This window comes from Limanda limanda, chromosome 4 (assembly GCF_963576545.1).
Source record: "Limanda limanda chromosome 4, fLimLim1.1, whole genome shotgun sequence".
NCBI lineage: Eukaryota > Metazoa > Chordata > Actinopteri > Pleuronectiformes > Pleuronectidae > Limanda > Limanda limanda.
In genome coordinates this window covers 9,640,951-9,654,929 of record NC_083639.1, presented here as the reverse complement: position 1 = coordinate 9,654,929, position 13,979 = coordinate 9,640,951, and the positions used below count along the sequence as shown (strand labels likewise).

General features: G+C 42.0%; 1 protein-coding gene across 1 annotated transcript in view; it reads left to right on the top strand.

Annotated features, from left to right (window-relative positions):
• Nucleotides 1-356: 356 nt before the first annotated feature.
• tex264a (testis expressed 264, ER-phagy receptor a) overlaps nucleotides 357-13,979 on the top strand; it is a 66,756-nt gene continuing 53,133 nt past the window's right edge. The window contains exon 1 of the mRNA XM_061069139.1: nucleotides 357-901. Within this exon, the coding sequence (XP_060925122.1) occupies nucleotides 644-901 (258 nt within the window). The 5' untranslated portion in view covers nucleotides 357-643. The remainder of the gene's footprint in view (nucleotides 902-13,979) is intronic.

The window sequence follows — 13,979 nt, the reverse complement described above, 5'->3', positions numbered from 1 at the left end:
AACACCACGGACAGTATGTAGCGCAGAACCCCCCCATCTGATCACAGGAGTCACAGACAGAACCGGAAATATCATGAACACACACAGTCGGATTTTATTTAGCGCTCAGTGTATTCGTCCTGCCCAGCCACCTGGGTGGAACCATAGCAATGAGACGCAGGGGTGTCTCCGCCGACAACTCGCATATAGAGACCACCAGCTCCAGTTGACATGAATACAAATGAGTGATGTGTATTTATTACTCCATAATATATTTGTTCATGTGATTGCTCTGAGATTAAAATATTTTATGTGGTTGTTTATAAAACTTTCATTCCGACCCCCCCCCCCCGTGCACGGGAATGGTCCATCCAGGAAGCATGTCCTAGTGTTTGGGAAAAAACCGTAAACAAACTGTCAGTTTTTCTCTCATCCTCAACGCGTGTTTCCCTCTTATCTCCACAGTTTTCTTGACTGTGCTCAGAGAATCGAACACTCGCAGGTCGAGTAACATCGTGTCCGTGTCGTGGTGCCTCGCTACGGGAGCTACGGTGCCTGTCGCTGCGTGTAGCCCGGCGGAGGACGTGTAGCTTCGGCTGCTTATTCTCCCTTTTCCCCGGTTTTTTCTCCCTCCTCCATCGAGTGCAGCCGCCGAGGAGCCGACATGTCCGACCTGATCCTGCTGCTGCTGATGGTGGGCCTGCTGGTGTGCCTGCTGGTGACGCTGGGGGGCTCCCTGGTCTACTCGGGGCTTCTGTCAGACGTGCTGATCAAGACCGGGCCCCCCCCCATCCGGAACGTGACCATCGCCTACAAGTTCAGGGAGGGGTCGTACAAGGACTGCGGGGCCGCCTACACGGAGAGCTGCAGCATCGGGCCCAGGCTCACCTCCATCGGGGTCTTCTACGATGACCCCAAACAGGTGAGCCCCCCCCCACACCCCCCCATCCCATCCCAGAACACGAGTCTGACCCCTGAGTCTGTGTTGACCCCGTGACGTAACCACAACCCCCCCCCCTCCCATGTACTTTGTCTCCTGATAAGCTTTTTTACAGTTAGTCCGATATGTCAAGTTTGACCTGCACAGAGTCTGAGAGGTCACTCAAAATGAATCAGCTCTGAATCATTGAGTCTCTCCAGTGAAACATGCTGGTCCCACTTTAACGACTAACTGGAAAACCTCAGCACACAGATCAGCTCGTGGAGATATTTCTCATTCTCAGCGCTTCACGGTCAAGAAAACCAACAATGGATCACATTTACGTAACAAGAAATGAGATAGGGGAAAAATTCAGGTCAGCGGAGATCTATGATTGTCTCGATAAAAGTCACGTTATTATCTCCTCTATGGTTAAACACTCTGTTTTGAGTGATGGTTGTTCTTTTAAACTCTTCTTTGGGAGTAGAGAATGCAAAATGCACAAGCATCATATCAATAAACGTGGTGGAGATTTGTTATGTTGATATTGCGGTGATTATTTTTGGTTTTACTGCCCAGCCGGATAAGACACAGTGTTTCTTGGGCACATTTGCATAACAAAATACCAATTGATCGTCAACATTGTTGCTTGATAATTTTCTGACTATCTACCACTGACAAATAGTTTGACTATGCAGCAAATATTGTATATTTACAGTTTCAGTCATGTAATGATTTCTTATTGTGTGTCTACATAACAACAGCTCTGTCAGAGAAGGGCAGTGAGATAAGAGAGTGTAATGTCATGTACAAGGAAATGTAACTGAGTCGGTATTTGCCTCAAGGGGTTAGACAGACAAGCTTCCTTTCTGAAAGCAACTAATCCTGAACGATGGAACCAGTCAGCTGTCCTGTGCCACGTTGCACTGTTGATGTTTTGTTTTCCTTCTCATCTGTGGCTCCAGTGAGCCTCAGCCCGTGTCGGTCTCTGACTCAGACATGGCAACCAGACTCCAAACCAGAAGGGTAAACACATGCTTCTTCTCAGGTATCTGAGAAAAGCTGACAAAGGTATGAGAATGTAGGGTTTCTGGTTGAGCTGAAAATCCAAGCTCTTGACACTGTGACCTCTCTTTGTCGTTCGGATCCTAGCCGGGATCCAAACTAGGTCATTCCTCGGCAGAGCTCTGCGGTTGTCTCCTGCTTTACTGCTCATCACGAGTTGTGTTTTCAGTCAATAAGAGACGTCTGCTTAGCAGCTGCTTGTTAGACGGGAATGTTTATCGAGTGTCCAGCTGATACGGGTTAGGAGAACACTGATGCACAATGTGATACAGTTATATCATGTATTTATATCCATGACTCAACATCTAAACTACCTGTACTTCCCTTTGTTTTCTCTGCTTGGCTTACATGTGACAGAACTGCTGACGTTTGAATTTGTTCTGGTTGGGTGACTTAAAACCATCTGACAAACATAGTGGCCAAATAGAGGCTTTTGGGAAATCAACCAAAAGTTCACAGTAACCAAGTCAACAAGATCTCTGTCATTCTGTCAGGCCAAAGCATAACTTTATTATCTTCTGTGGAATAAAGATTTGTTGCACACAGGCAGTACTTAGTCTTTCTGCTTACGTCTGCTGCTTTCATTTAGCACACGCTCCTTTTTAAGTCCAGGCTTTTAGTGGAAACCTTGACTGTGAGCTCTACCAGTGGAAAGTTGCAGCTGGCGTCTATCTAGGAGCTTTTTATAAACTTTTTCTGCTTGTGTCAGAGTTTGTGGTGAGTCTCGATCATAATGAGCCATTACAGGATGTCCAGATGTCTCTGTAACCACCAGTCCAAAGAGGTTTTTATATAGACCTAATGCCTCTCCTGGGATCTGTGTCTCTATTTAGATATACTCTGAAGATGTATGGACTTCGGCTTCCTCGTGAAGATACATTGGCAATCACAGAAAAGGATTAAGCAACAAGTAAAAGTATTAACTCAACAGATTTAAAGTTCAGGAGCTAATACAGCAAATGCTGAATAAGCCTTTGACCTAAGGAAATGGACAGGGTTTGTTGTTGGCCACTGATTGAATCAAACATTTGTAGATGTAACATCGAACGAGAGCAAATGTCTATTTAGTAATTCTTAAATTGATTCTGGCTCTTTATATCTGAAGCAGCTGTTTTTCAGTGTTTGCTTAGGGACAATAGAATTTGTTTACCTTCTTTAGTTTACTAAGGACGGGGGTCTGATTACTCACCAGCAGCCTTCAAAGTCAACTCTGACAGAACTTTGGATGATATATAATTTGTCTGTATTTCTCTTTGAGTAAAGTGAAATAAAAGTTGTTGTTCACATTGTTCCCCCGGAGAGGGTTTTTAATGGGCTCAGGATGCTTACTTTTTTTCAACTTGTCGTTCTTTACAGTGGAGTTTGCAACTCGCTGTGTTAAGACTTGACCTCAGAACTTAAAAAGGCCCCTGCATCTGGTTTATCCAGTAGCTAACTATTTTTAAATGTCTTAAGTTGTCAAAAAGTTAAACAATAACACAAACTAGTCCTCAGCAGCTCAGTTTGAAGCACAAGTTTTTCTTTGTCTAGTTGTTACAACTCTACATGGGTCTAGGCATCGGGAAATGAGGGAATCAACAGCTGCCAGTGATGGGGAAAGTCAAAATAAGCTGTTTACTGTTCAATGGATCAAAATCGTCAAAACAAACACGAGGGGTCAGGTTAGATAAAGAACAAATGAAAGGCTGCGGGGGTGACACATTATAAAATCATTAAAACAAAACCAATATAGCTGGTCTAACTCATGCAGAAACACACCGTCTTTGTATCACAACTTAACGGCACAAAGAAAACACGTTGCCTAACTTCTTTGAGAGGTTTGACAGAACAAAAAAGGAAATATTTTTATTACCGCCCATAACCTGATGTACAACCAGACAACCCCAGGGGGGCCTACACACTGGAAGAGTGGAACAATATTGCATTAGTAACAAATTTAATTATAATTTACAATTTAAATTTTTTGTTAAAGAGGTGGTTCAGATACAGTAATTTGGGGATTGTTTTATGCTGAGTCGCAGACCAATAAATGCCTTGTATTGCTGGAGTTTATTTAGTGTAATCATTATGTCAAACAGCATTATTATCATGAAGTTGATAGCACCTTATCAAGTTAACTTGGGTGGTGTGAGGGTGTGCCTTTTCCTTTTTCCTTTGTCTGAGTGTAGACGCTCATAGTCTCAGACCTTTCTGCACCCAGATGTAATTAACTAGCTAATTCCATCTCACATGCATGAAGAAGACCACTGCCTGGTTTACACACACTACTTTACAATACTGACTGCTATGAATATAACTTTATTCCTATTAAGTGCTTCAAAAAGTCGACAAAGAAAAATGACTGAAAGACAATAATCTATTTAAAACAGTGATATGATTTTAACCCTAAAACAAAATGGATAAAGAGGTAATAGTATAAAACAAAAAGAAAAAACCTGTTCAAGTGAAAGCCATTTAATGATGATTTAATCTGACTCAAGGTAAACAACTCCAGAGGAGTGTTTTGAGACTTTATTTTAGTTGTCTGCATGTGTATTTAATCTGAAAATATTGCAATAAATGTACTTTATTCTCTGCTAACTACCAATGTCCTCTGTAAGAGTTACACTGATGGCCACTGGATGGCAGTATTAGCATTGAAGCTGAGTTTGTGTGGGAGGCAGAAGCCTCCTTGAAACCTCATTGATCTTAAAAAAAATTAAAATAATAATATAAGCAGTGTGACTCAGCCTCACATCATTCTAGCAGAAACAACAACTAGTTTCATAACAAAAAAGTAAATCTGGATTCCAAACCTGCACCAGTGGCTGTGTATTAATTGGTCACTGTCAGTCCTGTGTTACGCGCTCCTGCCTCTGGAGTCATTTTGCATTCAACTTGCATTTGAGTTGTAACGTAGTCCCTGTTTAATGACTGTAATAAAAGCCAGCACGACTCTGTGTCCCGAGCATCAAGATTCTAAACTCACACCAACTGATCAAAGAGTAGACTTGTGTTATAGCAGCTAAATCTGTTGTCTTTCTATCAGTCAGACAGCTGTGATCTGTTATTGGTCTGGTTATTAGTGAATTGGGGTCTGCACTGTGTGTGAAGATGGATGAGGTGACTGGTCCCCATAAGTGATGCCAAAGCGTCTCGATTGCCACCTGGTGGCTGGCTGCAATATAGTCAGGAATCCCACCTCCTCCGTGTTAGTGGATGGGACATGGAACAAACAAAAAAGTACACGTCAAATAAACCTCAAAGATGGTTTATGTCATTTTTGGTGTTTCTAATAACACAAAAAAACGGGCTGAATCGTCATTTTTGACAGCTGAGACTCACTCTTGATTGTTCATGTGTGTGTATCAATGGAACTTTGCTACCAGGTCTCCGTCCCCTGATCGCTACTGTGCAGACTCCGGCTCCAAATGCCCAAAATAGCAGTGTTCATATGCAGAATATTTTAGCTTAATTCTGAATAGATGGAGAAGGTAGAGGTGCGTCGGCCTTCTTTGTGTACCATCTATTGTCTGCACTGATAAAGGCTTCACCTCAATCTGATGAGACATTAAAGGACCTTATTTATGTCCATTCACGCATGTGTGTGTTTGCACGTTCGCTCACAATAGCCAGAAGTAATTATCACCCACGCCTCCTCAGGGATTGGACAGTTTAGCAGCTTTTTTTCCTCACAGGCATCAGTCAACTGGGCAGTGACCCGCAACAGATTGGAGGTTAAACTCTAAACTCACCAAACCATTGGAGGCAGAGCTGCCTCAGGCTCAGCTGTAATGGGGATTTGACAAAAATATTGAACAAATCCCAGAATGGATAAAGCACAGCAGGCGGTCCGTCTGCAAGGAATCTCCACAGCTAAATGCATTATTAACAGCAGTGAATGCCCACTGGCCAGGGAGGGATGGAACAATAAGCTGTCCGAGAGTGAGGAAATGTAAAGATTCAGTCAATTCAGTGGATATAATTGTCAGTAAACACAGAGCATTCCCTTAACTGCAACGCTGCCTGTAGTGGATATGATCAAAGTCTGTCCACACTCCATGGAATTATACGCAGCAACAGCAGCTGCCTCCGACACTGATATTACGTTACGTCTGTATCGAGGCTAAACCCGAGCTGCTGTTTGGTTCCTCCTCTGATCAAGCGAATTCCCCACTTTGTTTTAGCTTCTGGAGCAAACCCTCTCACAGCTCCCTATGACAAGCAGGAGAAAATGAAATGTCACGTGTAGACGTAGATGGGAGTGGCAGTGAGAGATGAGGCGAGGTGTGCAGCCGCCTTGCAAGAGGGGGATAGATTGGTAGGAGTCTGACTCACCTTGAGAGGCTCGCAGTGCTCCGATTCATCAATCGGAATTTCAGATCAGAGCGCGGAGCATCGCCACACTCCCAGTCAAATTTATTAGCATTTTACTGCCGCTTGTCTGTCTGTCGACGGCAACAACATGAAAGGGAGGCTTCTGGCTGGGAGCTGCTGCTTTAAAGGGGGATATAAAATGAGAAATAAATACGTTGATACTCTGAAATGTGGTCCCGCAGGTCTTCAAGTCAATATTATGTGAGATTGTGGACACGCTGGCTCTCCCCGTTGTAAGGCGCCCCATTAACGTTTATGAACATCTCCACACTGAGGGAATCGCTGCAAAAATAAAGCAGAAGCATTCCAGACTGAATCTCTAAAATCTTTTTTATCCTGAACACAACCGTTTCAGTGTACTTTTAGGATGCCCTCTTGATTCGTTTTCACCAACTGTGCTGGGAAAAAAAGATACATTACTCAACAAGGTGACATGCTGCAATTTCTCAGTGAAACAAGAGGGTGAAGAATATCTTTAAATCTATCGCAACATCATTCCTGTGACATGCATTGGCTCTTTAGCCGCCGTTATGATGCGCAGGATATTGGATTACAGAGCCAAATATTTATCAGCGCAGAAAGGAGGTGGAGGAAGAGTTGGAACATTTTGTAGAAGAGGAAGGAAGCCTAGGCAGAGAAGGGAGGGATTCATTCATATCTCCTATTAGGCGAGATTATCTCCCCGCTCTGTGACATTTGGCTGGAGGAGTGCCACACTGTGTCCAGCTGGCCCGAGGAGCGGTGAACCAGCAGCACGACTGTGGCAAAGGAAAACTGTGTCCTGCCTCCAGCAGGCTGCTTATCCTCGCCAGTAATTATACATGCTAGAACTCCCAGGATGCCATGTGTAATTACCAGCTAAGTCTGAGCACAGCCTAAAGGGATTGGGCTGCACTTGGTGAAAAAGAGACAGAAAAAAACCCAGAAGATCTCCACTGGCTCCTGCCTCAAGGGGCCATGGGGGCCTCATCACTGCAATGTGTAATCTGATTTGGACGCTTGAGCCCCCCCACCCCTTGCAAAACAAGACACATTTTCACTTGTTGGTTTGAATGAATCTTAAGTTTATTTTCACAGTTATTTCCAGCAATGATGTATTTAAGTGGTTTGATGTTAAATCCGTAAAGTTGACTTCACTTTGGAACCAAATTTCAAAATAAATCATTTCAGCTCAATTGTTTGGTTAAGCATTCTTGCCCATACTGCAAAGGCTACAGCCCGTGACAGCATACCTGTGGTGCCAGTGCTGTGCAGCCCTATTAGTTTCAATTTTTCCCTCCTAGTGACTTTGTCTCGGCTGCCTCGGCTGCCTGCCTGTGGGGAGAGGAGTGCGAGGCTGGTGGTGAGGTGGGTGGCTTTCAATCAGCTGAGACAGGTTATCGCTCTGACACACTGAGGCAAGAGACAACTCTTGTTGAGAGATTGCTTATCCCGTAGTCTTCCCTTCTTCTTGCTCCACATGTGTCAGGCTCTTGTGCTGGTTCGTGGAAATGCCCTAAACACCATCTGTCTCAGTGTTCCGGCTGCAGAGAGAAGACGATACTGTGAGCCACTGAGCAGAGACCGAGAGAGGGCGAGGAAACTCTCCAGCAGAGGCAGTGATGTGTATTGTTTGTGCAGCTCACTCATCCAGTGCAATTGAACTGTTGATGAAATTTGATTTCTTTCTTTTTGGGGGGGGGCCCGTTATCTGTTCTTCACAAACTTTATGTTTTTTTTTATGAATGCTGCATTTGCTGCTTATCGTGCCTCACTGCTGACGTTGATGTGAAGATGGTGTTGACGTCCGGAGAGGCTCATCATGTTGAAAGCGAATGACCCTCGTACAATCAAAGCTTCGTAATGCTGCTCTGGCGTAAGGGAAATCACACTTTGCCAGAGAGCACATGAAGGGCACACATGAAAAAAAAACGCTTCACCGGACCACTTCACAATGACTGACACACTATGTTAACATTTTGATGGCTGCTGCGTATTTTTCATCTTTTTCTCTAGTTTCTAGTTGTTTAATGGCAAATATATGCAAGGTAACCTTTTTAAAGTCCCTCATTTTTCATAACGGAGCTTCTATGTTTCCTTAACATGTTTTATATGGTTCATTCACAGGGAGACCAGATGTTATCCTCTTTCAGTCTTAATCGCTCCTGCTCTACTTATTTAGCTTCACATTTCGTAGATTGTTCGCCTGTTAGATGTGTTTGAAGGAGGATGGTGTTGATACTCCGTCAGTCTGAGTATGGTACATTCATTAACATCCTGTCGTCAAGCATTCAAACAATTTCTCCCAAGTGCTGATAGTCAGGAAGGAGGTGCAAGCCCGAGAGTGGAAAAAATGCTTAGGATTTTTAATTGACTGGACTAGAGAAAAAAGTAGAAAGAACAAACAAAGGGAGGTTCACTACAACATAATTAATTTGTCTGAACTAGAATGGCCAAACAGTCTCCTCATTAATCCACATTTAAATTCACTATATTTTAAATTAGATCAACACTAAATTTCACACACTCACACACTATGCCTGATTTTTATTTAATCAGATCTTTCAAGATACAAGAATGTTGAAGAAAATGATGAAACACGTCTGCACCTTTTCCAATGTGATGGGTTCCTTCCTGTCCTATAGCGCATCTGTCCACCATGTTGTGTGGTAGTCCATCTTTTTGCGTAATCCTACAAACAAACAAACGAACAAACAGAAAACATAACCCTCTCCACAGAGTTATTAAATGTACGTCCAGATGCTCCTCGGAAAGTCCCATTACTGTACCTTAGATGGGAAGTCCTTGTTCTTTGATGTGTTCTTGTGCTTTGAAGTCAGAATGTGTAAAAAAACATGGCGTTTAAAAACCACCTTGACTCCTCTTCCAACACGTGTGACAGGTATATAGATGATTTAATGTGCAAAAACGTCTTGTGTTAGAGAGTCACAAGTGAAACATCTCTCAAGTTCCCATTAAAAGTAACTATTAATAGCTGCTCATTAAAAAATGGTGTTATTTGACAAGCCAACTCTTGTACCAAGGTTAAGTTCTAAGCAAGTCTGAGCTGTGCTGGAGAGATGCTGGGAGCAGGTATCCCAAAGCCACGCCCAGCAAGTCCAACACACACAGACAGGAGAGACAGACCAATAGGGACAAACAACACACAGGAGGACGTTGGGAAGATAGAGAGCATGAGAAGTAGAAAAATAGGGGTGTATCTGAACGGAAAGATCGCTGAATGAAGAGAGTTAATCCTCATTACGTGTCTCCTAATAAAGAATTACCTCTGTCAGCTTTACCTTTTTTTTATTGTTGGAGAGCGCATCCATCAAAAAATGGCCCCTGTAGCCTCAAGCAAAGAATTGCTTTTGAAATTACCTTTTTTCCTAACAGGTCCCTGGAGACCTGGAGTAGTGTGCACCTTTTTTTCCCTCTGATTTAATGAGCCTGTTTAGCATAGGGAGATATAGGAAATGAACAGTTGTCGCACATATAATCAGCAGAGACGTATTCCGGCGATTTCTTTTTATTCAAATCATGCAGGTAGTTGCATTCAGTTGCAAGTCAGTGTTAACTTGATTGGGTTTCTCCAGCTTGGTATAGAAACCAAATGCATCAGTTTTTTCTGCTTCTCACCTGAGCCGATCAAAAGACACAGTCGGCCTTCCTCGGTTCACACGCTGTCTTTCAACGCCCGCTCTTGCAGCAGTGGCTGACTTCTCGAGAGCCGCTGCCCGGGCTTGGACGGCATCGGAGAATTTCTACCTTTTGGTTCTGTTCGAATTTCAGACTTAAACAAAACAATTGCGGTGGGGAAAGACAAGACAAGTCAAGTACATGGAGTGGTGTTCCTCTCTCTCTCCTAATTGCCTGTATGTCTCCGGGGTGTGTTATCTGGGGGGAAACAGAGATGAGATGCAGTCAGGGCGGCTGTTTGTTCTTACCACTGTGTGGGATGTGACTGATAGCTGGAGCCCTGAATGATATCATTAGTGAACTACTGGTTTAGCTAACACACTCCAGTCTATCAGTGCGGAGAGCATGAGAGATGTAGCGAGATGGGGAGATACTGGAGCAAGTCTGTGGGAGGACAGTTGTTATCCCCTTTGTGTTTGAATGGTTATTGTTGTGTCTTATCAAAGACCACCAGTGTTGACAGGGAGCAGCTACATACAGAAGCCTTGTTGACAGCCCCATACATTTGATTTGTTCATGCAGGGAAAAGGGCGATGCAGACAAATCCCTGAAAAAATATAAAAACAGTTCAGATTCCAAACAAAGGCAAAGAAATAAAGGCGCTAAAAAGTCATGTTGGTATGGCATATAGGGCAATTTAGTATTAATATAGTGACGATAATATAATCGTGTAATATCAAGGTTGTATTTTGTTGACTCAAAGCTAACTGGTTATTTTAATTAATTTTATATTAAATAATTTGTAATTAAATTGTTTTTATGAATGAAGAGTAAGCCATTGAGATATTGAAATGAATTGAGTGAAAATAAATTGTGGAATCATTTTTAATGAATAATTAAAACACCAATTTAAATTATTTTTAAGTTAGTATGTTGTCATGATAGGCACAGCAATACTTTGAGCTAGATGCTAAAATCAACAATGATAATGACTATAGCCTATTACAGTAAAGATTGTTTTTGTAATACACTGGAAATGGCTTATAGTGATCACGTTTGTCCCTGGCCAAATTGACGGTCGACTACTATAACTGAATTGCGTAGCTTCTCTATGAGAGTCCCAGGCCTTGAGGGAAAACAGCAGTTTTTAAGATAAGGACAATATCACATTGCTCACAGACACAGGGACTCCGCTGCTCTCTTTTCTCTCTCTCTCTCTCTCTCCGACACACGTCTCTGACCCGCTTCAGTTTAAACGTAGATTATTTTTGAATGGCCAATCAGATCAATTCTGATTACCACATAATGATTAATACTTTTCCAAATGAGTTAAATCTTTCTTCATAGCTGCGCAGTCATTGATAATTCAGCTCCTACTGACTCCACTTGCTTTCCTTCTCTCTTGCGCGTGCTGATAGGCACACACACACACACACACACACACACACACACACACACACACACACACACACACACACACACACACACACACACACACACACACACACACACACACACACACACACACACACACACACACACATGCACTGTCATGGGACAATGTGTAAGCCCAGACTGTGTTAAAACAACAGAATTTGTAAACTTAGTCAATGTATGGAGAGCCGGAGGAGATCTCGGGGCGCGCTTGGTTTTACCCGATCTGGTTGGCAGCGTGCAGCACAAATGATAGGGACACAGAGAGGAGCAATGAATTACTAACCGAGCTCGTAAAAACTGTAAAAACTTTTTTAAGCTCCAAACATTTCTGTAAAGACCAAAAATGAACACTGTACGCAGACTACTCGATGACTATACCCAAATTGTTCAAACAACATTTGTATAGGAACAATTCTGTGCCAAGCTTTTTGATCCACATATTGCTATATCCGGTTACCAACGTATATTATTTTATATCATTTAAATCAACATCTCCATTAGATGTATCTGTATATCATGTATTCACTAAGATATAGTATTACCGAAGGTATGCACATGTAAGACAAAAGAAAGAAGGGGAAAAAAAAGTATGTGCATTACAATATCATTTATTTATGAAAAGAAGACAATGCCCATAGGATGTTATATAGTCAACCCAGTTTTCACATTGTGAAGCAACTTGTTCCAATTTATGATTGAAAAAAGCTTTTTTCTTAATTTTGTAAATCTTCATTATAATGTCAGTTAATGCATCCAAAAGCGGGCTATCTTCCTGGTAAAGGTGTTTGTTTGTTCCCAGCAGTATGTTCATTTTCATTTTACATGCATTATACATTTACTGCATTGTGTATCCCTCTCCAATAAGTCTTCTATATGGGGCAATATAATGTGGCAGTCTCAGAAAATGCAGTGGTTGTTTGCATTTTGCTTACCACAGTTTGTGCTGCAGTCAGGGAAGTTACCATCATAGTGGGATTTCTGAGAGAGTGTAATAAAAAACCTCATTAAGATTTCTATCCAAACTTCTTCCACTGCTATGAGCTTGTAAACTTACATTGATACTTGCATTTTGTCAATTTTTCCTAACATATAATTATCCCTCCTTCTTTCTTCTGCCTTATTCTATAGGTTTGAGGCTTACGTATATTTATGAAATGATTTTATACCAGCACCTGAATTATATACTTTTCTTAATAGTTCCCTCAGGCATTTACTTGCCTCGGTTACATTTTCAGCCCACATAGCCTTAATGTTTCATCTGCAGGTACCATTACACCTCCCAATATCTCCCCCTATAGAATATATTATTTTATAATAGATGCTTTGGGAGTTCATCACTTGTGGATCTCTAATACATTTCTTGGTTATTAGCAAAGATTGTCAGCACGAGGATTTAAGGCATTGCTAAGATATCTTTGCCATCATATCAATAATGAATCTTCTTAAAGGGCTGACTCCACTGTAATGTTTTTAACTGCCAAGGAGGTTATGTTTTCGTCTGCGATGGTTTGTGTGTTTGTTTGGTAGTTAACAGGATGCAAAAAGAGCGATTCAACTAATTGCCACGAAATGTTGTGGAGGGGTGGGGCTTGACCAAAGAAAGAACTCGATTAAAGTTTGGTGCGGATCTGAGTCAGGGGGCAGATCCAGGAAAACAAAAATTCTCTTTATTTAACAGATGTTTTTTGACTTTCACCCATTTTCCAGGGAATGATTCATGGATCTAGAGGAAACAAACCGGGTATGTTTGGGAGTCTGATCCTTATAAGTGTGTGGATTTTAATGTGGTTAAGGAAGAGGACTGTCGGCTGAGGTATGCAATCTCATCAATAGGGTTCGAATGTGAATCATTGAAAAACAAATTTTTTACATATGTGTAATAAATCACACACAGTAAATGTAAATCTACATTATATTACTTGAAAGAAGATGCTGACATTGTCACAGCGCATCAGTAATCGTGTCTGTCTGATGGTTGATCTGGGTCGCCTGACTCACTGCTGAACACGGTAGCATCGCTGTCAGGTGACAGTAGAGATTATCTGCTCATGCTGAACCGGCATTGTCAGTCATTATTATTACCCACACGATGCAGACATTAAGAGACACTGAGGTTCAGGGGTGGGATGATCAAATAGATTTATCTCTGGCTTGGTGCCTCACAATCAGCCAACGATGCTGAGTTATGGCAAAAAACTGCAGTACGAACAAAGTAGGGCCGTGGGAACGGTGTAGTGTAGTAAAAGCCAAATAATCATTGTGGATATTAGAAACGAGAAAGAAAAGAAGAGGGGGTTGTGGCGTTTAGATGTGATAATTATGAGAGGGTGCTAGGGACACGAAGATGAGTGTGGCTGGATCCCATCTGTGCCCCTTCAGTGCCAGCCCTCCACAGACGGACAGTGTCATTGAGCAGAAACCAGCAGCAGGTCTCAAAGGAAGATTTTATTGTACCTATTTGAACCTGTTTACTATGAATCATATAGATTTTATATTTATTTTTAAGTTCATTAACCAAGTCCCCAGCCCATAACGATTCCCAACACATTAGATTTATGTTTGTTGTGTCAGTAGAATATCACTCATTAGTATCATTTTTACATTC